The sequence below is a fragment of the Danio rerio genome, chromosome 23, assembly GCF_049306965.1.
Source record: "Danio rerio strain Tuebingen ecotype United States chromosome 23, GRCz12tu, whole genome shotgun sequence".
In the NCBI taxonomy this organism is placed as follows: domain Eukaryota; kingdom Metazoa; phylum Chordata; class Actinopteri; order Cypriniformes; family Danionidae; genus Danio; species Danio rerio.
The window spans coordinates 15,748,441-15,774,884 of record NC_133198.1 but is presented as its reverse complement, the minus strand read 5'-3'; the positions used below and the strand labels follow the sequence as shown (position 1 = coordinate 15,774,884).

Below are 26,444 nucleotides of genomic sequence, written 5' to 3'. Positions count from 1 at the left end.
GGGTACATTTTGCTGTTTCAGATGCACGTCATTCTTGTACACACTCTCCAAAAGGCAGGGCTTGTCGCACAGATCATCAAGATCAGGGGTGTGCAAACTTGTTCCTGGAGGGCCGGTGTCCTGGAGAGTTTACCTCCAACTCTAATCAAACACACCTGAAGCAGCTAATCAGGCTCTTATTTGATAGAAACTTCTTGGCAGGTGTGTTGAAGCAAGTTGAAGCTAAACACTGCGGGACACCGGCCCTCCAGGATGGAGTTTGGACACCCCTGATCTAGATTAAGAAACCACTGACCTAAACCCAACCAATGTTTTTTTATTAAAGTTAACGTAAGAGAAAATTGCACTGCAACCACATAGATTTACCTTGATTTTACGTTACTTTTATCTCTTTTGTGAAACCATGCTTTACTGGACTTGAACCCGAGCACTCTGCAGCACAAGGGTTGAACTTGTATTTACAATAAGCCTGTTTTGGAATATTTACTTATTTATTCATTCGTTGTGTACTGATACAGTGCCTTATAAAAGTATTCCTCACCCTTCTTTTTGTCATATTTTATATTGCAGCATTATGTAAAAACTCCTCAGAGGCAAAGCAAGAACCAGATAAGTGTTCATACCCGATAACCCAGTTTCTAATTACAGCCTCAAGTCTTGCTGGATATGACAAGACAAACTTTTCACATCTGCATTTGGAGGATTTCTGTCATACTGTAAGTCTCTCCTCTTGTTGGAGAAATGGCCACATTTAGATTTTAGTATTGGATTGGGTTGAAGTCTTGAGTTCTGGAGTTTGTATTCACTGATTTGAAAAAAAAAAAATCAGGGTGACGAATAATTTTCTACTTTGTTTTGTATGTAAAACATTGACTTTTGGACCCCTTTTGATTCAATGTATAGCCAAAAATTAATAAGTACCAAGCTGATTTCCATTCCGCATTATATATTATGGATCATCTTTAACACTAGAACCACCAGGTGTCATTAAACACCTAAATCCAGCTCAGGCTCATTGGAAATATGTCCCTCGGTCTACATTTAAAAAAAAGTAAAATACATTGTTCCAGCTATATTCCGCTGAATGTTTCAGATGACAAATCCACAGCAAAGAACTGCATGAAAATATTTATTATTTACTCAATTATATATTATTTATCCTTTATTTATTCAAAAGACTCCGTCTCTGTATTATATAAATTAACAGAGTTTACTAGAGTCATGAGTTTTTTAGTTTTTTATTATCAGTTGACCCAGCACACTCACTCATGATATCAACCCTCAGATTCACATTCACTCATGGCATTAAATGTCCACGAATCACTTTCTTCTATCCATTGAGAATAAAACTGATTATCTCTGTGGGGGAAAGACAATGCCTTGCATTAAAGAACGGCAAAAGATACATTTACGCAAAAATGAAAATGCATGAAATTATTATATATGTAAATTTGACCTGTTGGTGCTCATATGTAAAAATACCTTGTAATCTGGTTATAGACTTGCTACTTTATTGAAAATCCTAGTTAAACAGTTTTAACAGTTTTTCAATTCATTCAGCCGGTGTCAGGGTGTGGAGCATTTTCAGCTTAGCTTTGCATAAATCATTGAATCTGATTAGACCATTAGCATCTCACTTAAAAAATAATAATATAAAGAGTTTTGATAATTTTCCTATTTAAAGCTGGACTCTTCTGTTGTTACATCACAGTTTAAATATCATTTTTGGTTGTGAATACATTTCAAGAAAACAAATAATTTAAAAAGTTTTACAAGATACTTTACATGTTGTTATTATCATTTTGCATTAAGACATAATGGAGAAAATTAGTGATTGACTGAAATAAGTTTTAAAAACAGCTCAATAAATAAATTAAAAATACATTTAAATTAGGCCAAAAGGCATTATAGAATTTTCGGGCTCCATGGCCAGAATTGCTTAGTGCACCCAAATCACTAAATCCGGCCCTGACTAAGACTGATGAAAAATTAAAAGTTGCTATTTTCTAGGCTGATATAGCTAGGAATTATCCTCTCAGTCTGACATAATAATCAAAGGAACTTTGCTGCCATGACTAGGCTGCAGCAGGAGCAATGATATTACGCATTACTACAGAAGAGTCAACCTTAAAAATAGGAAAAAGATCTAAACTTTTTAAAAAAAAATTTGGAGTGAGATGCTAATGGTCTAATCAGAGTCAATGATTTTTGCTTAGTTAAGCTAAGCTAAAAGTCCTCCTGTCAGAGATCATCTGAATGGATTCAAAAATGGTAAAACTCAACTGTTTAAGTTTAGTATTTCCTTTCCAATTAAATTAAAATTGTATTTCCAAAAAAAGTGGAGCGATCCTTTAATACCTGAGAGGCAGTCAACTTTACCCAGTGGTGGTCCTAGTGTTAAAAGTCCATGCAGTCTGGTTCTTGTTAAAGGTTTAGTTTACTTCCCTAATTCAATGACTATTTTGATTATTCTACTTTGTATCATATAATGAATGTCAATGGTGCTCAGTGGCTTGAACTTAAAAATTGCAGCTTCAAATGGCTGTAAATGGTCCCATACTTAAAAATGACTTTTGCTGCTAGTTTAAACAACTTATTTAAAATGAGTTCAAATAGCTCAATTCTTAAGGTTTTTTTTTTGGGACAAGCTAATTGTTTTATGTTTAATACACTTACATTTTTAAATTTGTAAGAATTTGTGTCGGAACAGCATGAAGGAATTGCGTGGAACCCAGCATTTTTTACAGCGCAACCTAAGAATAAGATGCTTAACAACCCAATTAGCTATTTTCTTAAAAACAAATGAATATATATTTACTGCATACTTTCAACCAAAGGGTTTGCATTTACCAAAAGATAGTGGCAGATTAGCTTTTGTGGTTAAAATGTATATAATTGTTTATTTTTTAGAAAAAAAATTTCATTTTGCTAGGTTACACACTGAATTCTATACACTGTAAAACCAAACCGTCCAGTTTATCAAATTAAATGTAGTTAACTCAAAATTGACTGAAAGTTAGTTTTACTCATTTGAAAAGAGTTTTGAACTGTGTTGAAGTTAATGAGTTAATTCAATACCCCATTACTTCACACTAAATGGAGTAAGTTCAAAGTACTCACATAGATTTTATTTTTTTTTAACTCAAATGGTTTGTAGCAATTGTTTCCTCAAATGGTTTGACTTGCGTTAACTTATTGGGTTTTACAGTACTCAGTTGGTTTCAGTTTTCTTCCTTTATTTTATTTTACTGTGCTCAAATTGCTCCGTTTACTCAAATGGATTAAGTTCACAGTACTCATTTGGAATAGTTTTTGAACTTAAATGGTTTGTTGCTATTGGTTTCCTGAAATGGTTAGCGTTACCTTAACTTTTTGGGGTTTTACAGTGTACTGCGGTCATTTACACCCATTTGAAGCTGTGCTGAAACTATAGTTTGGAAGTTCAGACCACCAAGAACCATATAAGTTCATTATATGAAGAAAAATCCTGCATATTTTTTCTCAAAACCCTTAAAGGGAAAGGTCACCCAAAACTGAACATTTCCTCAGCATTTACTCTTATGAAAGTCTTATGACTCTGTCAAACACAAAAGAAGATATTCTGAAGAATGTTGGAAAAAGCAGCCATTGATGTCCAAATCACAACGAAGTCAATGGCCATTTTCTCCTACATTCTTCACAATACCTCCCTTTGTATTCAACAGAACAAAACTCAAACAGGATTTGTGCAAGTGGAGGATGAGTAAACGATGACAGAATGTTCAGTTTTGGGTGAACTTTCCCTTTAATTTAATTTCGACTGAAGAAAGAAAACTTTTACACTGAAAATAATATTTATTGATTAACTAAACATTTTTAAGTTAAGTAATTGCAAACAACTGAGTTTTAAACAAACACATTAATTTAAACATTACTTCATTTAATTAGTTTGTTTAAATTCAACCAAAATAAATTGTTTGCAGCAGCTTATATTAAAAAATTGGGTGAACAAACTAAATAATTATTTTCAGTCTATGAGTTTGAGGAAATGCTCGTTCTAGAAGTGAACTAATCTTTTAATGGCGTTTGTGAGTGTGTGTTTTTGCTCTTCAGGACATGAATGCTCTCACGCTGCCCCGGATGACCGCTCTGCATATGGGGCAGTGACGCAGACTGGCGGCACAGTCGCTGCAGACCACCAGATGACCGCAGGGGATGAAGACCATGGACACCAGTTTGTCCATGCAGACCTTACAGGTCCTCTCCTCCTGAAGCTGCCTTAGCTGCTCCTCTGGACTCAGGTCTGAGCGCACTGAAAAACACACACGGACACATGAGTTTGAACATTTTCACTTGGTCTGGATCAGATGAGATGATCAATTGGATCTGGTTCATCTCGAGGCTACTGGATAGAGGGATTAAGCTGTATGCAAACACACACTCACACAAACACACTCACACATTATAAGTGCAATGAGAGCATGTTAATATGAACCTTTCTCCCTGCTTGAGACCTGCGTTCTTGTTCTTGTCGTTCTTGGTGTTCTCTGCGTCTCCACAGTCTCTGAGGAGACAAACATCCTTACGTTAGTGGAGGGTCATTTTATAAAACATGTAATTTAATTTATCTTTAAATAAACAGTATAGCAAAATAATATATATTAAAAAATTACTGTTTATTACTGTTTATTACTGATATTTGGTTTACATTTTTTTAATAAACCAATAAATTAAAACATCACAACTATTCTATTAAGCTGTAGTGTTATTGATAATAAGAATAATTTCATTATTATTATTTTTATTATTATTATTAGTAGTAGTAGTAGTAGTACATTGTGTTTTGTAATTCGTGTTTTTATTTTTTATTTGTCCTTGTTTATTTCTGCTTTTGAGTTGCATTATGAGACCTTGATACTATTTAACCTTTAAAAAAGTTAGGAAAAGTGACTTTTATTTACATATTTAATAGTTTGAAGTGATATACTGTCTAGGTTGGGTTTTATATAAACCTTATAATAAACTGCCAGTATATTTTCTCTTATTTTACGGTCTTATTTCTCTATAATTATTATGTATTATACATTATATTATTTCAAACAACTAAAATGTCAATTGAAGTCACTGTAGAGTTGAATTTTCAATATCAAAAGTTGACAAAGCAGAGATCAAGAGCCCATAATGCAATTCACAAACAAAAAACACATGTGAATCGCAAAATCTGGAAACGGTTAATAACAGATATATGATTAACTGTAAAAACAGATATTTTTACAGTGTAGTTGTAATAGTATTACTAATATTATTTTTTCAAATCATAAATATTAAACTATTCATCCATTTATTCATTTTCCTTCGGCTTAGTCCCTTTAATTATCAGGGGTTGTCACAACGGAATGAACCGCCAACTTATCCAGCATATGTTTTACAAAGCGGATGCCCTTCCAGCTGCAACCCAGTACTGAGAAACACCCATTGACTCTCATTCTCACACATACACTACGGCCAAATTAGTTGATTCAATTGACCTATACCCCATATCTTTGGAGTGTGTGGGAAACCAGAGCACCGGGAGGAAGCCAACGCCAACACGGGGGAGAACATGCAAACTCCACACAGGAATGTCAACTGACTTAGCCGGAACTCGAACCAGTGACCTTCCTGCTGTGAGGTGACAGTGCTTACCACTGAGCCACCGTGTTGTTAATATTAAACCAATGAAAATATATAATTCTGGTGAGTTGCATTTTTATAATAATAAAGATCATTTTTAAAGATTTTTTTGTAAAATAAAAAAAATTATTCTACTAAAATACACCAAAATTTCACTTATCATTAACCTCTAAAATATTTAATAATATTCATGGCTGTAATTATTATTATTTATTTTATTTATGTAATTATTCAACAAATTAGTAAAAAAAAAAAAATTCTTTTAAATGTTAAACCATAGAGCTTTTATTTGAGAAGAAAACAGGAAATTATCTTTTGAAATGCTTCAACATATTAATTTTCTTTTTGCACAAAAGTGCTCTTGGAGCTTCATAATATTACAGTTGAAATTATACACAGAATTGTTGTTACTTTTCTAGCCTTTAATGTGTTGGGAACGTTTCTGTCTATGGAGGATGAGAGAGCACTCTGATTTAATCTAAAGTATCTTTATTTGTTCTCTGAAGATGAACAAAGACCTCAGGATTTACGAACGACATGAGGATGAATAATTAATAACATAATTGTCATTTTTAGGTGAACTAACCCTTTAAACTACACTGTAAAAATAAATCCGTAAATTTAAGGTTTATTTCTGGCAGCTGGGGTGACAGTAAAATAACGTCCGTTAAATTACTGAAATTTACCATAAAATAACAGATTTAAATTACATAAATTTACCAGAAATTTTATTTTAAAGAAATGTCTGTAATTTAATATCTGTTTTACGGTATATATCTGTAATTTATTGGCTGGTATTTAACGGATTTTTTTACGGAAATAAACCGTAAAATTACAGATAATTTTACAGTGTAGAGTTGAAATCAAAATTATTAGCCCTTCTGAATTCAAAGACCCCTCCGCCCCACCACCCTGCCCCACTGTTGATTTCCCCCCCCCCAGTTTCTGTTTAACAGAAAGAAGATTTTCAACACATTTCTAAGCATACTAGTTTGAATAACTCATCTCAAATAACTGATTCATTTTATCTTCGCCATAATGATGGTACATAATATTTTTCTAGATATTTTTCAAGACACTTCTATACAGTTTAAAGTCACAGTTAAAGGCGTAACTAGGTTAATTAGGCAAGTTAGGGTAATTAGGCAAATCATTGTATAACAGTGGTTTGTTCTGTAGACAGTCAATGCTTATCGGGGCTAATAATCTTTACCTTAAATGTTTTTTTTTAACTGCTTTCATTCTAGCCAAAATAAAACAAATAAGACTTTCTGCAGAAGAAAACATATTATAGGAAACACTGTGAAAAATTAAAAATCATTTGGAAAATATTTGAAAAAGATAGTAGAAATTCATAGGAGGGCTAATCATTTTGATTTCAGCTGTATATAAACATACATAATAAAGTTTTATCTTGTTTTGATAGAGTAATGTGTTTGCAAACAGAGGATGAGCCACACCTGATCTTGTGTCCCCTGTCTGCCTCTCCTCCTCCTCCTCGGCCTGCAGGACGTCCGTCACCAGATCAGAGACGGAGGTGTAGTGCGCACCGGTGAGCAGAAAGCGGGACTGAACCAGGCTCTCCACGAGCGAGTGCTGGAAGCCCATCTGCAGCACCGCCTGCACCACAGGAGACAACATGGGTGCCGCCACTGATCTCTGCCCACCCAACACCTCTGCCAGCGGGACACAGGAACGTCAGAGCATGCATGAGGACTACTGTGATCTTCACTTGAGAGGGAAAATGATCCCAGCGAGGATCAATACAACCGGAATGTGTGCATTTAAAGAGATAGTTCATCCAAAAATGAAGCAGTGATTTTCTTCTTCAGCTCAACACAGAGGAAGATATCCTGAAGATTGTTCAAAGGAATGGCCATTGACTTGCATAGGGATAAAGAAAATACTATAGAAGTCAATAGCTGCTGGTTTCCAACTTTCTTCAGGATATCTACTTTTGTCTTTAACAGAAGAAAGAAACTTAAACAGTTTTGGAACAAGTGTAAGGTGAGTAAATAATGTAGTAATAATGAAGGAAGTTCTATTCTGTGGTTGTTTTTGAACTTCCTTTTCAGTTGTCTGAGGGGAAATGACAGGAATAACCAATGACAAAAACTGCTTAAATTAATTGCTCTAAAAACAGTGTTTATGACTATATATAAATAAATAAAACATTAAATAAAAAAATTTAACTAAAAATGCCAGTTTCAGTTGCTCCTTACAAGATTTGCTATTTTAACAAAAGTTATCCCGTAGCTTAATAATATTCAGATCGAACCACTGAAGTCTTGTGATTTGCTTTGAGGATGTTTTTTTAGTACTTTTTAAGACAGGAATCACAGGACTGATTTTACTAATCCCCAAAGACAAGAAGAAATAAAGTAGGGACTGCAAGTTAAAGGGAAGTAGTTGAGTAAAAGTACCAATACTGCAGTAAAAATGTACTTAAGAGAAAAGTAAAAGTACAGTAAATTACCATCTCTGAGAAAAAATTCTCAATTACAGTAGTTTGAGTATTTGTAATTAGTTACTTTACACCACTGGTTGGGTTTAGGAGTGGAGTTTGATGCCATGCCTCCTTTTAAAAATCGTACATTTTAATATGACAGAAGTTAAATATAAATTTGTATAAATTATCCACTAAACTGACATAATGTAAAGTAGTTACATTACCTTTCGAGATCAGGCTGGATCTACGATACCAAAACACATCTAAATTCAGGGTTCAGACAAAATTTTTATCTTTTTGACATTGAATGAATGTAAGCCTATTGTAGGAGACATCCAAAACTAAATATTAACCATTTAGAATTACATTAAGGGGAACATTCAAATTTTAAAATGACAAAGGTATCCTTAAGGGTGTCGTAATTTGCTGTTTTAAGTACAAGTGTAAACAGGGCTAGTGTGTATGATACATTATGCAGATCAAGATGTTTCTGCAGGCAATTATTTTGTAATAGCAAAGAATCAGCAAGTTCAGGAATGTTTCTTTGCCAACAGTGACCAATGATTTATGGTAAACTGCAAACTGTAACATCATTACTGTTAGTAGGAAAATGGACAATTAATGAATACAAAATAAGAAAAGAAGTTCCTGTTCCTGGATGAAAAGTAGGTTGTGAGAGCTGGAACAATAAAAACAACTCCTGAGGGACATAAAATGCATGCAACCTGATATTGTTATTCTGCTTATTACATGGCTCCTTGCCCAGAAAATAAACACAGGAAATTTGGATTTTATGCTTGTTTCACGGCAGAGCATATAGCTGACATTTGCAACACTGACGTCATGGATGATGGACATGAACAATGGTCATTTTTCAGACATATCTGAATGTTGTTACCCCCCAATCGGAATCGAGTATTGCATTGAGTCATGTAATAAACATACACAAGAGTGTGTTTATATAAAGCACACAAGCACTGCTCACAGCAATAGAAAATTTTAGATTTCAGGGGTTTTCAAACAGGGGCACGAATCCCAAAAACACCATAGGAAGGGCTAAAGAGTCCTTGAGCAATTTGAATAAATTAATTAGATTTTACTGCAAATTTAATACAAAATATTGTTAGAAATCTCAATATAACTTATTCATTAATTTATTTATGAATGTTTATTAATTACTGGTTGTTTGGCTCTACACTAGACAAAATAATTATTAAATTTACTACATTTTTTGAATTTAAAGTTGAACATTACTAAATCATATTTGTTTGTTTACATTCAGCCCATATAAATTTTTTGCAACCACTTTCCTTAAAAACATTTAGTAAATCAAAATTTTTCAGTGTATTTTGTGTAAACTTTTGGAGTAAAACTTATTATTAATTATGATTATCATGGGATAATTTGTCAAAAAATAATTAAGCATTTTATTTATTTATTTTTTGCAAATTAACTTCACTTCAGACCTTTTAGGTTACTTCAAAATGTCATATTTAATTCAGTTCAATTGATTGTGGCATTCTAATCCTTTGAAAACCCCTGTCTTTTGCTACAAACTATTTAAAAATAAAGATCTGGATTGTCTTACCTGGTGTAATGTTTCCTGCAGCTGATGATAGAGATCCACCCTTTAAAACAAAACAACACAATGAAACCCCTATAGCGATGAAGTTAGCTGAATAAAATAACCATAAACTGTTGTTGAGGTGCATCGTTCTTTCTCACCCCTCTCCCATTCATGTTGAAGAAAGACTGCTGGACGTTACGCACGTATTCCTGTCCTCTGGATTGCAGCAAATACTCACATCTTTGTAAGACACAAGAGAAAATGATATAGTCAGCACACACAACACACACAAAACTTTACTAAAACACCATTTTTAAATAGAAAATATTAATAATCCCCAGTCAGTAAGTATTAATAACATTGTATTGTACATATTACACTGCAGAACTCTCTTCAAATGATAAATAAATACTCTTAAAGGGTCATTTTAAGCTTATTTAAAGATTTGAAACAATGTTTATTTTGTTAGCTCACTTTATTATTCTGAATGTGAATAATTTATCTGTGTAAATGAATCCACAGGAAAAAAAACTAATTGTTTTGGTAATCCTCTGTAAAAGTCTGACCATTTGATTCCGTATTTGGAGTGGCGGTCCTTCTGTTGCTATGAGGAAATGATCTGCAAAATGAACGCCAACATTCTGTTTCAGTTAGAAACACATCAACCATGCTGAAATAAAAGTCTCAGCAATTTGTGGTTTGTGCAGACTTTAGTGCAGGGGTCACCAATCTCGGGCCAGGAGGGCCGGTGTCCCTGCAGGTTTTAGCTCTAACCTGCCTCAACACACCTGCCTGGGTGTTTCAAGTATATCTAGTAAGAGCTTGATTAGTTTTTCAGGTGTGTTTGATTAGGGTTGGAGCTAAAATCTGCAGGACACCGGCCCTCCAGGAACAAGTTTGGTGACCCCTGCTTTAGTGTATAGTGTATTATTCTACAAAAAAGAGATATTTAATTTACTGTAATTTGCCATAATTGTTTGTGGAATTCATTAATAATTTCTGAAAGCTATTTCTACACTACATACACACTCACTGGCCACTTTATTAGGTGCACCAGTCTAACTGCTTGTTAAAACAAATTTCTAATCAGACAATCACATGGCAACAACTCCGCATTTAGGTGTGTTGACATGGTCAAGACGATCTGCTGCTGTTCAAACCGAGCATCAGAACGAGGAAATAGGGTGATTTAAGTGACTTTGAACATGGCAAGGTTGTTGGTGCAGGACGGGCTGGTGTGAGTATTTCAGAAACTGCTGATCTACTGGGATTTTCACACACAACCATCTCTAGGGTTTACAGAGAATGGTCTGAAAAAGAGAAAATATCCAGTGAGCGGCAGATCTGTGGGTGCAAATGTCTTGTTGATGCCAGAGGTCTGAGGAGAATGGCCAGACTGGTTTCAGCTGATAGAAAGGCAACAGTAATTCAAATAACCACTCGATACAACAGAGGTATACAGAAGAGTATTTCTGAACACACAACACGTCCAACCTTGAGGTGGATGGGCTACAGCAGCAGAACACCACACTGGGTGCCACTCTAGTCACCTAAGAACAGGAAACTGAATTGGAATTCAATTGGAAAAGTGTTGCCTGATTGGAAAAGCGTTGCCTGTTCTGATGAGTCTCAATTTCTGCTGCAACATTTGGATGGTAGGGTCAGAATTTGGCGTCAACAACATGAAAGCATAGATCCATCCTGCCTTGTATCAACAGTTCAGGCTGGTGTTGATGGTGCAATGGTGCAAGGAATATTTTCTTGCCACACTTTGGGCTCATTAGTACCAATTGAGCATCATGTCAATGCCAAATCTGAGTATTGTTGCTGACCGTGTTCATCCCTTTATGACCACAGTTTACCCATCTTAATGCACCATGTCATAAAGCATGAATCATCTCATCTCATCTCTTTTTTTTTTAGTGTAGAAGAAAAGTAATTCATCCCTTACTGTGGAAACCATTTGGCATGCTCCTGCCAGGGATCGTCTCCTGGTTCCCAGTTCCTCAAACCACCATCACAGAAGAAACACTTCACGTTGTCACCATGACCTGAGAAACAGACAGACACTCATTTAATTTTTACCATCTAAAAAAAAAATTATACACAAAATACATTCAACACACAAACACACGATTAATTCATATGCAGTATTGTCATAACTTAAACGATGGTCAAAACAGCAATAACCTTTGAAAGAATGTTTTTATAAATGAACATGTAGGGTATATGATGATTGTCAAAACTTTCCTCTCCATGTGCACCAGATACTTTCCTATAAACACTCTGTTTCTGCGAAGACTGAAATTCTGAGTGTGCTTAGGTGTGCTTCACTAACCACCTTTAGGAGACATGCTCTTTCCTCTCTGTGTGCATGTGTATGTGTGTGTATTAAAAAAACTGCTAAACTAGCTTAGACTTGTAATGGCATCTTGCTGCTCTGGGCAACATGGTGGTTTAGTGGTTTACACTATTGCGTCACAGCAAGAAGATCACTGGTTCGAGTCTTGGCTGGGTCAGTTAACATTTCTGTGTGAAGTTTGCGTGTTTTCCCTGTGTTCGCGTGGGTTTCCTCCGGGTGCTCCGCTGTCCCCCACAGTTCAATGACATGCGGTATAGGTGAACTGAATAAACTAAATTGGCCATAGTGTATGTGTGTGAATGTGAGAGTGTATGGATGTTTCCCAGTACTGGGTTTCAGCTGGAGAAGCATCCGCTGTGTAAAACTTACGCTGGATAAGTTGGTGGTTCATTCCGCTGTGGCAACCCCTGATGAATAAAGGGACTAAACCAGGGACGTCAAACTCAATTTCTGGAGGGCCGCAGCTCTGCACAGTTTAGTTCCAACACTAATTAAACACTCCTGATCAAACTATTTGAGTCCTTCAGGCTTGTTAGAAACCTACAGGTAAAGCTGCGGTCACACTAGAGTTTGTGTGTGTGAAATTCTGTTGTACGGCGCTGCGAAAAGGGGTGAGATTAAACAAGATTATTAGACATTTAAAAAAGCGAGCGATTGCTCCATGTTTTAAATTTCTGTCCAGAGAGGTCATGTTTTGATCCTCGATTGGCCTCACGCAGTCAAGTGATGCAATTTCGCAGGTCAGAGTTCATCAAGCTTGAACTTTGCACCGCAGCAACCTGCGAAATTTGATGCATGACCCTGCGTTTCCGGTCTGACGCATTCGCATGCGTATGAATGAAAGTCAATGGGAGGAAAAGCGCAGTGTGACCGCAGCTTCAGTGTGTTGGGGCAGGGTTGGAACTAAACTGTGCAGGGCTGCGACCCCCCAGGAATTGAGTTTGACATTCCTGGACTAAACTGAAGGGAAAATAAATGAATGAAAATTACTGCACTCTTGGCATCTAAAGTGCTTCTTTTATTTTCAATGTAAATAAGGTATAGAAGCTTGACAGTTACAAACAGTTCTATCAGTTCAGATTTTCTCAGTCAAAATGTTAAGTCTCTCAGAATGTGTCTTATTGACACTTTTTTCCTCTCGTAATTGTGATTTTCACAATTTTTCACATCAAGCTTCTGACTTTTTTTGCAAATGGGAACTTATTTTTTATATTTCAACTTTATTTTTATTGTTCAACAGCCAAGAACAAAGAACACACTTCACACTACACATACATATGATACATGTTACATATTCAGCCACCTGTCACACCAAGAAAAACAACATATAGCAAACATATATGGAAATTAAGGTTGTGGTACCTTTGAATGTACATACTCATTTATCCTAATTTTAGATGTTTCCAGATATTATCCCATTTTCTATGTACTTTTCCCTCATTGTTCAATCTCCCCAGCATACACTCATATGATGCAATATTAATCCACTCTTTCATTTCTGAATGATTAAATGACATTACATTTATATAGCGCTTTTCTGGGCATTCAAGGCTCTTTACACAATGAGGGGGAATCTCCTCATCCACCATCAGTGTGCAGCATCCACCTAGATGACGTGACGGCAGCCATTTTGTGCCAGATTGCACACCACACACTATTGGGTGGTTGGTGGAGAGGAGACAGGGTGATGAAGCCAATTACGATATGGGGAGAGTTAGGAGGCCATGATGAACAGAGGCCAGTGGGCAAATTTGGCCAGGATGCCAAGGTGAAACCCCCTACTCTTTTTCGAAGGACATCCTGGGATTTTTAACGACCACAGAGAGTCAGGACCTCGGTTTTAAGTCTCATCCAAAAGACGGCAGTATAGAGTCACTGAGCAGTATAGAGTCCCCATCATTATACTGGGAAATTGGGACCCACAAAGACCGCAGTTTGGGCACCCCCTGCTGGCCTCACTAACACCACTTCCGGCAACAACCTAGCTTTCCCATGTGGTCTCCCATCCAGGTCCTGACTGGGTGCAGCCCTGCTCAGCTTCAGTGGGTGACCATGTGAGAGTTGCAGAGAGCTAGCTGCCGGATTTCTGGCATTCTGGGACACTTCCAATTACATAGTATCATCCTAGCAGCTGTAATGCATCCAATCTTGAGAAGAATAAAGGAATTTTTACCTATATTAGGTATCACTAATTTGTCACCCAGAAGGCATAGCCATGGCTCTACAGGTAAGTAACAGCCTAGCCACATTTTACAGCACAATGGGTAAACTAGACAACATTCCCAGATCAAATACGTACCTTCTTCTTTATTGCATTTCCAACACTGATTATTTCCAGCTAGTCCCATCCTATAGAGTCTGGATGATGTGTAGCAGTATCTATGTATTATTTTGTACTGAATGAACTTTCCTATGACTTGCAAATGAGATTTTTATTTTTCTGGCAACTAAGACTTTATCAGTTTATATAAGACAACTCACTTCTTTAAGTGAATCCTTGCACTGAATAAATTTACATATGACAATGTTGGTAACACTTTCCAATAAGGTTGTATTAGTTAATGTTAGTTAATGCATTTACTAACAAGAATAAACAATGGCCCATGCATATATTACATTATTTGTTCATGTTAGTTAACGTTAATAAGAAAATGCAGTTGTTCATTGTCAGTTCATGCTAACTCACGGTGCATTAACTAATATTAACAAGCATGAACTTTGACAATGCATTAGTAAATGTTAAACTATGACTAAAAATTGATGTACGATATGGTTTGTAAACTGGAAGCTTCTGTAGCCTAAACAAATATGTGTGTGGAGCACACCTGGCAATAAAACTGATTCTGATTCTCACAAGTATTGTTACATTAACGAATGAAACCTTAAAGTGACCACAATATTGTCTTTTTTTCCTCTTGCCTTTTTTGATTATATGTCACAATTTTTATATTTTATCTGTTAATTCTTACTTTGTATCCTACAATTGAAACCCCTAATAAGTTGACTGAACGAAATTAATTGAGTAACGGAGTCTCCCAAAACTTGCATATTTAAGTTTATTTAACTTGCCGGTTTGTTAGATTATACTTAAATTGTTCAGTTCATTGTGTGTGTGTCTGTGTATAATTATATACTATAAAAAATGTTTAAAAGAAAAATAGCAATTTCTTCCCATTATATTATACATGAAGTCTTGTTTTCTGATTTAAAAAAGACCTTGCACTAAAAGTTTGCACAAGTTGGAATTTTACAGTCAAGACTACATTAAAAACAACCTATTTTTTTCAAACGATTCATTGTGATTTTGAACTTATAACTATACTTGAAATCTTAAGTTTATGCATTTTCATTGTATATGAGTTAAATGAACTCATAATTTTAGGTTACAGGACCAAAACGCTAAATTTAAAGTAATGTCCAGTCAACTTTACTTGATTGTTTAAGTAAAGACAACATTAGGGTTTACAGTGTAAATGAATATCCTACAACAGAGTTTAAAACTCATAATAATTCAGATGTTTTCTCAGAACTTTGATTTCTTTCTAACAGAACTGCTTACAGTTCCTAATAACTACATAATTTATATCAGAATTGTGGCTTTACTTTTGTCCAAATTTTCATTTTATATCTCACAATTCTATCTTTTTGTGTGCTATGTGACAATTCTGGCCTTTTCACCATATTTCTGACTTCTGACTAACAGTGCTAGAAAACCTGTAACCATTGACCTCCATAGTATTTGTTTTTCCTACAATAGAAGTCAAAGGTTGCAGGTTTTTATCATTCTTCAAAATATCTTCATTAGTGTTCTAAAGAAACTCGTAAAGGTTTGGAACCTCATAATGGTGAGTAAATATTGATTAAAATACGTAATTTTACGGAAAAAATGTTCTCTCCGTTAAACAAAAATTGAGGGGAAAAATGGAAGGTGGGGCCTAATAATATAATAATAAATTTCCTTGAATTTAAATTTCTGTGATTAAACCTCTGTTGTTTTACAATAAATTTCTGTAATTCAACGGCCGATTTACGTTTATATATATATATATATATATATATATATATATATATATATATATATATATATATATATATATATATATTTTATATATATATATATATATATATATATATATATATATATATATATATATATATATATATATATATAATTATACATAAATTGTATATTTTTACAGTGTATGCCTATAAATTACAATTTTGTTGTCCTCTGAGAGCAGATAGTGATATTAATTTCTGAATGCACACTTTCTACATAAGGAGCAACCAGAAACACTATTGCTTTGAGAATAAAGCGCTGTGCTCTGCTCTGTGCTCGCGGCCTCTCGCTCATTCCGTGCATTCACAGTGCTCGTGACTGCAGGCGCGTGACTGTGGCTTTGCGCGAGAAAGAAGCAGAAGCGCCTCAGTTTCACTTCTGATAAAATCAACATCATGTGAATCATCATAATTTTATTTCCTTGTTCCCAAAATAAAAGAAAAATTCTCCACGCACCTGTGTAGAAGAATCCAGCGCGTGCCAGTGTGTCGGGCTGCACTGCTGCTCCTGTGGGCCAGTTGTGGAAGGTAGATCGCCTGTTGTCCTCCGTCTCCATCTCCGAGTATGCAGCCTGTCCGGTCAGGCCCTGCTCGTCCATGGTCAAGCGCTGAAGCTGACTCAGCAGCTGACCGTCCACAGAATCAGAGGAGCCCCGCGGGACATTGCCCACATCCCTGCCTCTCATCAATCCACAGGTGGGGAAGTGCCTCTCGTGCTCCCCTCGCGGCGTGTCTCCATCCACCCAGTGCCTCAGGATGCCCTCACAACAGAAGCACTGCACCGTATCCCCGTAGCCCAGATAGTGAAAGCCAGCCCGTGCGAGCTCCTCTGGACTCACTGCAGCGTCGCTGGGCCAGTTGTGGAAGGTCTGGAGCCTCTCCTCCTCACTGCGCATCCCGAGCCGAACCTCCGCCTCCATGCGCGCGCTCCTCTGGCGCTCGTGTCCGCGATCTGCGCTCATCCTGCTCACCTTCCATAGCGGGCTGTTCAGGTGTGCCGAAGCCCCCCCTCCGCCCGCCATAGAGCCTATTATTACGGCCAGTGATAATAACAGCGCGGCGGTTCACTATAGCGCACACATTTCCAGAATGTAAGCAAGTTGTTAAAATGATCTGCTGCCCCGTGGCCGAGCCCTGAATAACAATTTATACAATAGACGCCTTTCATGGTGATTTTCTCTAACTTTCACATGATATCATATGAACATAGACCACCTTTTGCCTATAGGCATATTTATATTTTTTGTGGTTATATTAATATTGAAATATTTCATTGATACATTTATAAACACACATGTTTTGAAAGTGATAAGAAAAACAATAAACATCACCATCATCAAAATCATAAAAATAATATAATAATAAAAGTAGTAATAATAATAATAATAATAAGAATAATAATAATAATAATAAGAAGAAGAAGAAGAAGAATAACACAATAATACTGATAATGATGATGATGATGATGATGATGATGATGATGATGATGATGATGATGATGGAGATGTTCTTTTTAGATGATACTTTTAGATGATTTTTTCTTTAAATTTGTGTTGATTATTATTTTTGCTTTTTGTGAGCAACATTTTTTATCACACTATTAATTTTCATTTTTAAATTATTATTACCTTGCTTAAAAGGTAAACTAGGCACAATTTCAAAGAAAATCCTGCTTTCCAAAATGATGTTCTTACTTTTAGTTATAGATTATAAAATTATTTATTTCTATATTATTATTTTTGTTAATAGCTAATAATAATAATAGTTATTATTACCAATTAATTTGTATTATTTTAATGCTATTAACATATAACATAACATATAACTGTTATTATATGCCTGATACAAATAACAATGCTTTTTTAACTTTGAATTTTTAATACAATTTGTACAAAACAAGGCAAGAACCACAACAACACAAAATATATGTATAAAAACAAAAGAACAGCAACAACAATACTGTTTTGTTGTTGTTGAACTTCCCTGGCTTAAAAAAATCGTTTTTGACTGCATCTCCCACAATTCCTTGCCGGAAGTTCGTCATATGTTGACGCCAAACATAATGGCGGCTCAGTGAAACGCACAGGCTTCGCAAGATCCTTAATTTCGATCAATAAAGGCAAGTAAACGCACAAAACTTCTCTTGTTATCCACTGCACAGCTGAACGTTTGTTCATAACTAAGGTTCACTCGTTATAGTCTTCTGTTTAGACTCTGTTGGCCATTGCCGTGTTCTTTGCCTTCAGTGTGGGGTGCAGCGAGATTATTAACTCCAGTGAATTTATTTTCATCTCAAGTTATATTGCACATAGAATGTTATAGTTTTATTATGGTCATCCCCGTTTTAATGATTACATTTGACGTAGTTTGACTAAAATGAGGTTAATAATTTTACCTAAGGTATACAAAAGGCCCTTTCTATTTATTTAAGTCAAATCTGTTAAATGCATTTACCGAGGTATAAGAAAAGAATCTCCAAAATATAAGCAATATATGTGGCAGCTAATCTTCTATAGTGTACATCAGATTCAAAAAACAATATGAACATGTGGTGTTTTCAGAAATTATGTAACGTTAATCTGCCAAATGTGAAGGAATTAACGTTACTGTATCTAAGCTATAACGTTACTATGCTAGTAGAACAGTCTTTAACAAAATAAGCAACGCACTTTGACAAAAAATATTTTATTTGTGCAAAACGGGGAGTTTAAATGAAAGAACAGCAGTGAGTGTATCAAGAATAATAGAGGTAAAGTTGGTTTTATATTAGCACATTTGTTTATTTAGAAGTCTCTAACGTTATTGTTTAGCATGTTACTTTGAATATTCGATCGGAATTAGTGGTAGTGTGGCTTGAAAACAACATTAACACTGTTGACAATTTGACTGTGAACAATGTTGTACTTTGATAGTCATTTGCTGCTAAGTTAATATGATTTCGCTATTTAGAGTTTGCAAATACTTTTATATGGTTGTATTATTAAGGGGAAAGTCAGAATGTGCGTATATAAAACCAGCTTTACCTCTATTCGAGAATAAGATAACGATGATGTCAAATGTTTTTGTGCCGATTAAATGTTGAAGCTTTTATGGTGATATATGGTATTATCGCGATATAGAGCTTTAAATAGGTATAAAAACAAAGTCATTGGTATATTGCTGTATTTTATGCAAATTCAGGGAAAAGAAATGTTGCAACGTACAATAGGTAACACTTCACGATGAAGTTTCCTTGCTTAATGTTAGTTAATAGATTAAAATCAACAGTAAAAAAGGTAGATTCATTACAGTTACTATGTTAATGAAAGTAAAAAAATAAAGTGGAATTTTGTTAGTTAATAACCAAATTTAAAGGGCACCTATGGTGAAAAATCTACTTTTCAAGCTATTTGGACAGACATATGTGTAGGCATAGTGTATAGACCAGGATCTTGGGGTGATATAAAGTTACCCAGTGCTTTTTTTTTTAATTTAACAACATAAAAACAGTGGACCAATTCGAGCTGTTTTTAGATCGACCGCAACTTGACGCAGGAGTGCGGTCCCCCCGCCCACCGAATTGATTGACAGCTGTGCGCATTAACATTTCCCGGTAGTCACATGTATAATCATGTCAACAAGACCAGACGTGCGCAAAGCAACCGGAAATAAAAAATCTGTTCAGTTTGCTAGGATCATCAATCATCATCTAATGTGTAAGTTTTACATGTTTAAAATGTTTTAAAACAGAGCACGTGTGTAATGAAGTACAGCGATTCACTTCAGCTTTACTTCATCAGCACAGCTGCGTGTCAAAACAATTATAAAGGAAGACGTTTCAATCCCTGTTTGGGGATGTTAAATCAGGTTTATTTTGTTCAATAACATAGCAGATATCCACACAGCAGTGGAGATTAAGCTGTATCCTGTCACATATGCATGAAAAAACAGTGCAAAGCTAAGCGTGCTCTGTCTGTCCGTGTGTGTGTGTGTGTGTGTTTGTGTTTGTGTTTGTGTTTTTGTGTGTCTGCTGCGGTGTGTGTGTGTGTGTGTGTGTGTGCGCGCGCGTGAACTTTGTAACGATATTGTGTGTGACTAATCAATGACACTGCACAACAAATACTCCTTGGTAAAGTTCTTACTGTAGTATTTCTCACAAACGCTACACGAGATCTTACTTTAAGTCTGTCTGATGTCTGACGCAGACGAGGGAGGAGATTAAGGCAATCAGAAAGGCACGTAAAAATGGTAGGCGGGGAGGACTCGCCTTAAAGGCGCAGTACGACAAAACTACTGTAGTGAACTACTGGAGTCGTATTGTACAATGTTAATTAATGAATATTAGCCCATTTCTATCAATATTTCAGCATGTAGTAGGCCAGAAGTGAAAAGTTCCAATAAAGTGTTTAAGCTTTGGTGCTGTTTTGAACACCACTGCAAATTCAATGTGAACACTGTATAAATAATTATTCACAGTAGTTTGCAGATATTTAAATATCTTTATTGAGTTATTGAATATTGCCATGTGTCCTATCATGAAAAAGACTTTAGCCTTTATCTGGATAAATTAAAACCTGAAATTGGGAGGAATCTGAAAGTGTGTTAAATTTTAAACATTGTTCCTTTCAAAAATCTCATTTAAGTTTTTTTATACTGCTCAAAAACACATATATTAAACAAAAAAACAAGATATTTAAAACTTCAGGCATCATCACAATCATGTGAAAATGGTCTGTTGTAGGTTTTATTGTGGTTTTTATTATTATAAATCAATTTTCTTTTTATCATGAGCTGACGATTTGCCGGTTTATTGCAATCAAAAGATATCGTGCATACCTCCCTCCTTAACATAACGCACAGTTGCTCTTCTTTCCAGATGGCTGGTGACTCTGAGAAGAAGGACCTGGACTCGGCTGGGAAGGAACGAGAGTCCCGTAAGCGCAGTCGCTCTCGCTCTAGAGAGCGCGATCGTAAAGGATCTCCTGGCCGAGAGCGCAAACGTCACAGATCCCGTGAACGCAAGCGCTCCCGCAGCAGATCCAAATCTCCAGACCGGTGTGTATACAGTTATATACTGTTCTTCTCATATGAAGGCTAACGATCACCAAACACGGACTTTTCTTCTCTGTTTTTAGAGATCGTCGTCTAAAAGACAAAGATAGAGACAGAGACAGAAGCCGCAAAGACCGAGAAAGAGAACGGGATAGACGGGACAAAGACCGCTCCAAGAAATCAAGGTTTGACTTGTATTTAATGCTGAAAATTTCTCGGTAGCTGAAAAATAAGGATCACTGTAGGGACTGGTGCAGTTGATTTGTGTGTCATGTCTTCCTTGATCATGCCGGTGTGTTTTTTTTTTTTTATATACCTGGATCATTTTTGACACGTGCTGAAATTTTTCTGATGAAAGTTCTATAGTTTTTAATATGTAAAAATGTCTAGACTACGGTGACCGGGAAGTGCAAAACAATATTACAAAGTGTGAAACACTTTTACAAAGCTCGAGACAAATTTACATTTTGAAAAACATTTTTACCTATCATAAGACACAATTACATAGGAAAAGGATAAAACAAATTTATATTTTTGAAAAAAATTAACAAAATGAAAAACACTTTTACCATTCCCGAAAGAAATTTACAATTACAGATTCCTTACGGTGTGTGTATCCATATTTCTGTATGCGAATATTCTTTATGTATCTATTTAAAAGCTAAGTGTATATTTATTTTTTGTATTTTATTGAAATTATACTGTTTAAATGATGAATTTATTTTGTCATGATTATAGATAAATAAAAACTCTGAATAGGAAACAAATAATGATATAATAATAATCCTGAGCAATTGACAGCTGACATAGAAGATAAAAGTTTGTGGAGAATGTATACTAAAAGACTATTGTTAATTTTACCCTTCACAAAACCCTTGAATTTCTTGCCGATGGCTGTATTGAAAAATAGATGGGTCTATTATTGTATATCATGATGTGAGACACCTATACCACTGTTTTGTCATTGCAAATCTTTGAATAAATGTTTTTAAAAAGTTATTGATATAAAAATTAAGCATTTCACTATTTTTTTTGGTATTTGTCTTCACAGGAGTGCTTCTCCTAAATCCAAGGATTTGAAACTAAAGAGGGAGAAAGATGTGAAAAAAGAGGAAGAGGAGGAAGCGGAGAAGAAGAAAGACAAGGTGCACTATAAGAAGTCATTTCTAGTTTAATAAAAGCTGCATATTGTGTGGCTTTTATTTGATGTTCTCTCTTTCTGTGCTGTTTCAGGTTCAGCCTCTCTCTCTTGAGGAGCTGCTCGCCAAGAAGAAAGCAGAAGAGGAGGCAGAATCTAAAGTCAGGAGATATTTAGATATTTATAAAAGATAATGCTCTCGATTTTTATGGTTGTTGTTTTTTTCCCTAATCATATTTTATTCTCCTTTTGCAGCCCAAGTTCTTGTCTAAATCAGAGCGAGAAGCTGAGGCCATCAAACGCAGAGAGCAGGTGGCAGAGGAGCGACGCAGACAACTGGATGAAGAGCGGAAGAAACGAAGAGTATTTCAGGACATCGGAAGGAAGATGCTAGGTGAGAGACAGGAATCATTATTAAATTCAAGCTTATTATTGTTCCAAAGCAGCTTTACAGAAGATGCATGTTGCTACATTGCGATAAAAAACAGAAAGTTAAATAAAAGGCACATCTTTATGCTAGTGCAAGAATAAAAAGGTCACGTAGAGATCATCTGTATGCTTGTGCACTTCTAAACAATTACTGCATGCATTATTTGCTCTCTTCATCTCATTATCTTGCTTGCTCTTAATTGTAGAGGATCCTCAAGAGCGAGAACGACGGGAAAGAAGGGAGCGGATGGAAAGAGAGAACAATGGGAACGATGACGATGATGAACGACAGAAGATTAGAGAAGAAAAGGACAAAGGAAAAGAGCTTGTGGCTATAAAGGTGATGACACTGTCCTCACTTATTCAGCGGGAGGAGAAACTCACCATTGTTTAGATCAGTCATTCTCAAACATTTTTCCAAGAGACCCCTATTTAAAAAAATTCCACATTTACAAGCCCTAAAAAATTCATAGCTGACACAATGGTTTTTTAAATGAATAAGTTTGGTTGACTTGTGTTATCTACTATGATTTACTTTCTTCAAGTAAAGTTTTGATATTTATATTTTCGTGTAATGTTAGAAATAGTGTATACAGATTCCAGTTTGAACTGCAAACAGCCTTGACAGAAAATGTAAATCCACTTTTTGACAGTAGGAGGTGCTTATAGACAGAAAGAAATTTGCTCAATGCTGGAAAGTAATTAGCTGTAAGTATCTGTAATTGCATATTTTAGGGTTCATTCAGTCATTGAAAACCTGGAAAAGTCATGGAATTTTGACATGGTATTTTCCAGGCCTGGAAAAGTTTAGAAAAAACAGATAAACCCACAAGGTTTTGGAAAAGTCGTGGATATTACATTTACGTTTAGTCATTTAGCAAACATTTTTCTCCAAAGCGACTTAAGCTGCGGTCACACCAGAGCCTGTGTATGCGAAATTCTGTCGTATGGAGGTATGAAAAGGGGCTGGGTTTTTGTAATGATTGCTCCATATTTGAAATTACTTATTTTAAATGATCTTCTATTGGTCTAACGCAATCAAGTGATGCAATTTCGCAGGTAAAAATTCACCAAGCTTGAACTTTCGAATGCAGTAAAATGTGAAACTTGTCGCACGTGCTAGCGTTTTTGGTCTGCCGCATTTGCTTGCCTGTGAATAGAAATCTGTGGAGCGAAAACTGCAGTGTAATCGCGGCTTTAGAATAGAAGTAATTTTACCTACTATTACTAGCTTAACAAACTATTAACATCATCTAAAATTTGTTTGACAAATATCTGTATACTGAAATGGAGGTTGTTGTTTTTTTTACTCCTTTCTTTGCCAAAAACATGGTCTCACATAATTAGTGCTGTGTAAGCATCATCTATTTTACGTAGATATAAAAAATAAATTGAAACTAAAGAGATTGTTGTGTGTTTTATGATATGCTGTAATAAATGTAAACCTTCATTGCTTTTCTTATGATTTACCACGTATGCGTAGACATTACATGATACATTAGGTCATGAAATTTGACTTGAAAGTCCTGGAAAAATCATGTAAATTTTGTAGTAAAAATTTGTTTGAATCCTGATATTTAAAGATTTTTAAAATGATAAAATGAACTGTCAAGAATTAGTTTTTAATCATCAAACTGGTATTTGTTTTATTTGTACTTGTAAAAAATCAAACTATGAATGACCCCTCATAAATCTTTGGTCATCCCTGGTAGGTTGGGAGCAACAGATTTAGATCATCTAGGGCTGCATGATAAATCAGAATGAAATCGCAAATATAATTAATCGAAAGCTGAGATCTTTGCGCACATCTTGTCAGGGAAAAACAGTTGTGTGATTAGTAGTAAATCTTCTCAGAATACAAGAGGACGCTCTTGTGCAGAAACCTTTAACACCAATGAAGAAGGAATCTCTGAAATTCCCTTAGGTTGCGGTATAAACAGCTTTTAATGATTCAATGTGACTAAAAATCATGGACAAATATGGAATGATCTCACAGAAGGATTTATTTTAAACACTTAAATGAAGTTTTGAAGTGAGTGGAGTAAAACAAGTTAGTATATGTGGTAATTTCACATGCTTTCAATTAATCATAGCTGAAACTAATCTTTTAAATATACTATTATTTAGAACTAGACTTTTCATTTATCAGTAAGCATAGTGGGTATGTAGAAATTAGAGCTATGAAAATTAACTATCTATGATATAATTGTTGTATCAATAATAGGTAAGCTGACATTATCAAGCATGTCACGTAATCTGCAAGAAAAAACTGTGATGAAATCTATTAGGATGCAGTTAGAATGATGCACCTGGAATTCCGATTCAACAGCAAATTGTATCGCTGTATGAGTTTTTGCTAATATTTATAAGAGCAATTAGTTGAGTAATAGCAGAAAAGCAAAAATGCAATTTTCCTGGATATAAGCATGTTAATATGATATGCAAATGATTTAGCAAATGTATCACATGATGCTGAACAGGTAAACAAACAAATTCATATGAAGTGTGCCTTTTTCAGCATTGAAAAAAGTTTGGAGCAAAGCCAAAATTTAAAAAAATGTTAGCATTGACAGTTACATATGTAGATGTCGAGTCACAATGATAGGCAATCAGCAAAATGTGTCAGGTAGAAAAAGCGTTAAGGCATTATTAAAATTTGAGCAAATTATTACTAAATATCTGTTTGGGAGTTAGAGTGGGCCTCAATAACATTTTTGAAAATCATTTTCAAATTAATCCTGCTGTCAGACTATTTTTTTCTGCTGTGCATTGAAGTGCTTTAGGTGGTAATATGTCTTTGAGTGGTGAATCGGTATTAATTGTTTTCTCTTTAGGAGCGTTATCTTGGTGGGATGAAGAAGCGGCGGCGTACACGCCATCTCAACGACAGGAAGTTTGTCTTTGAGTGGGATGCGTCTGAAGACACATCAATCGACTACAATCCAATGTGAGCTTCTTTTCAGATGCCATAAATAACTGCTTGAATTTATTTGATTATTTAGTATCGTTTTATCTACATTGCAATTGATCTTCACTGCCTTAGTTGCTTTAGTGAGTACATATTTATGTAGTGTATCAGGTGATGAAACAGGTTTGACTCTGTTTATGTGTTTAGCTATAAAGAAAAGCATCAGGTTCATCTGTACGGACGAGGCTTCATCGCTGGCATCGATCTCAAGCAGCAAAAGAGAGATCAGTCTCGATTCTATGGAGACCTGATGGAGAAGAGGAGGACTAATGAAGAGAAGGAGCAAGAGGAGTAAGACACTCACACACTTCATGGGAACTCATAATAAGCAACGTGCAACACACAAAACAATAGTGAAAGTAAAAAATTATAGGCTGCTGTTTTGCTGAATTGTGGTACTGCATTGCATCATCTCTTATTTCAAACAGGGTGTCCTCTGGGTCTTAAAAAATTTCTTAAATTTCAAAAACTAAATTGTAGGCTTTAAAAAGTTATAAGTTCACTAAAATCTTGTGTTGTTGGTATTAAATCATTTTAAACGAGTCTTAATTTTGCTTTGTCCAAATAAAGTTACTCAATCTGGCCGACATCCATCCAATGGCCAACAATACATTTCAATAAAACCTTATTTTTTTATATTAAAGTTTTTATTTATTTATTTTTTTTTGCAAAGATATACAATTGACAGCAGCGGTTAGACATTTTACAGCAAATTCCCAAAATTAAATTCCCTTATCAGGGAAAAAAAAATTTAACTATTATACATGATCATACCAGGCCATTAGAAAA

At 35.3% G+C, this 26,444-nt stretch overlaps 2 protein-coding genes across 6 annotated transcripts in view; one reads left to right on the top strand and one right to left on the bottom strand.

Moving 5' to 3' along the window:
* Positions 1 to 1,144: 1,144 nt before the first annotated feature.
* Positions 1,145 to 17,421, bottom strand: birc7 (baculoviral IAP repeat containing 7). Of its 4 annotated transcripts, none has more exons than XR_012398207.1 (7): positions 16,547 to 17,421; positions 11,620 to 11,719; positions 9,827 to 9,908; positions 9,690 to 9,729; positions 7,113 to 7,272; positions 4,475 to 4,543; positions 1,145 to 4,291 (listed from the first exon to the last, which is right to left on the bottom strand). XR_012398207.1 is itself a non-coding variant. In NM_001430917.1 (7 exons), exons 1-7 carry the CDS (start codon positions 17,049 to 17,051, stop codon positions 4,089 to 4,091), a joined length of 1,215 nt encoding a protein of 404 aa, NP_001417846.1. In that variant the 5' UTR covers positions 17,052 to 17,089; the 3' UTR covers positions 4,038 to 4,088. The 4 variants fall into 4 exon arrangements, 2 of the variants coding, with proteins under 2 accessions (NP_001417846.1, NP_001092238.2); NM_001430917.1 differs by having other exon boundaries at positions 4,038 to 4,291; positions 7,113 to 7,328; positions 16,547 to 17,089; XR_012398206.1 differs by having other exon boundaries at positions 4,049 to 4,291; positions 7,113 to 7,383.
* The window catches only part of ddx23 (DEAD (Asp-Glu-Ala-Asp) box polypeptide 23), a 27,072-nt gene continuing 14,650 nt past the window's right edge, over positions 14,023 to 26,444 (top strand). The window contains exons 1-9 of one of the 2 annotated variants that reach the window (XM_073938116.1): positions 14,023 to 14,257; positions 20,945 to 21,123; positions 21,204 to 21,305; positions 22,172 to 22,265; positions 22,354 to 22,419; positions 22,514 to 22,652; positions 22,894 to 23,027; positions 25,522 to 25,634; positions 25,803 to 25,946. In XM_073938116.1, the coding sequence (XP_073794217.1) occupies positions 14,246 to 14,257; positions 20,945 to 21,123; positions 21,204 to 21,305; positions 22,172 to 22,265; positions 22,354 to 22,419; positions 22,514 to 22,652; positions 22,894 to 23,027; positions 25,522 to 25,634; positions 25,803 to 25,946 (983 nt within the window). In that variant the 5' untranslated portion in view covers positions 14,023 to 14,245. 2 annotated transcript variants of the gene reach the window in all.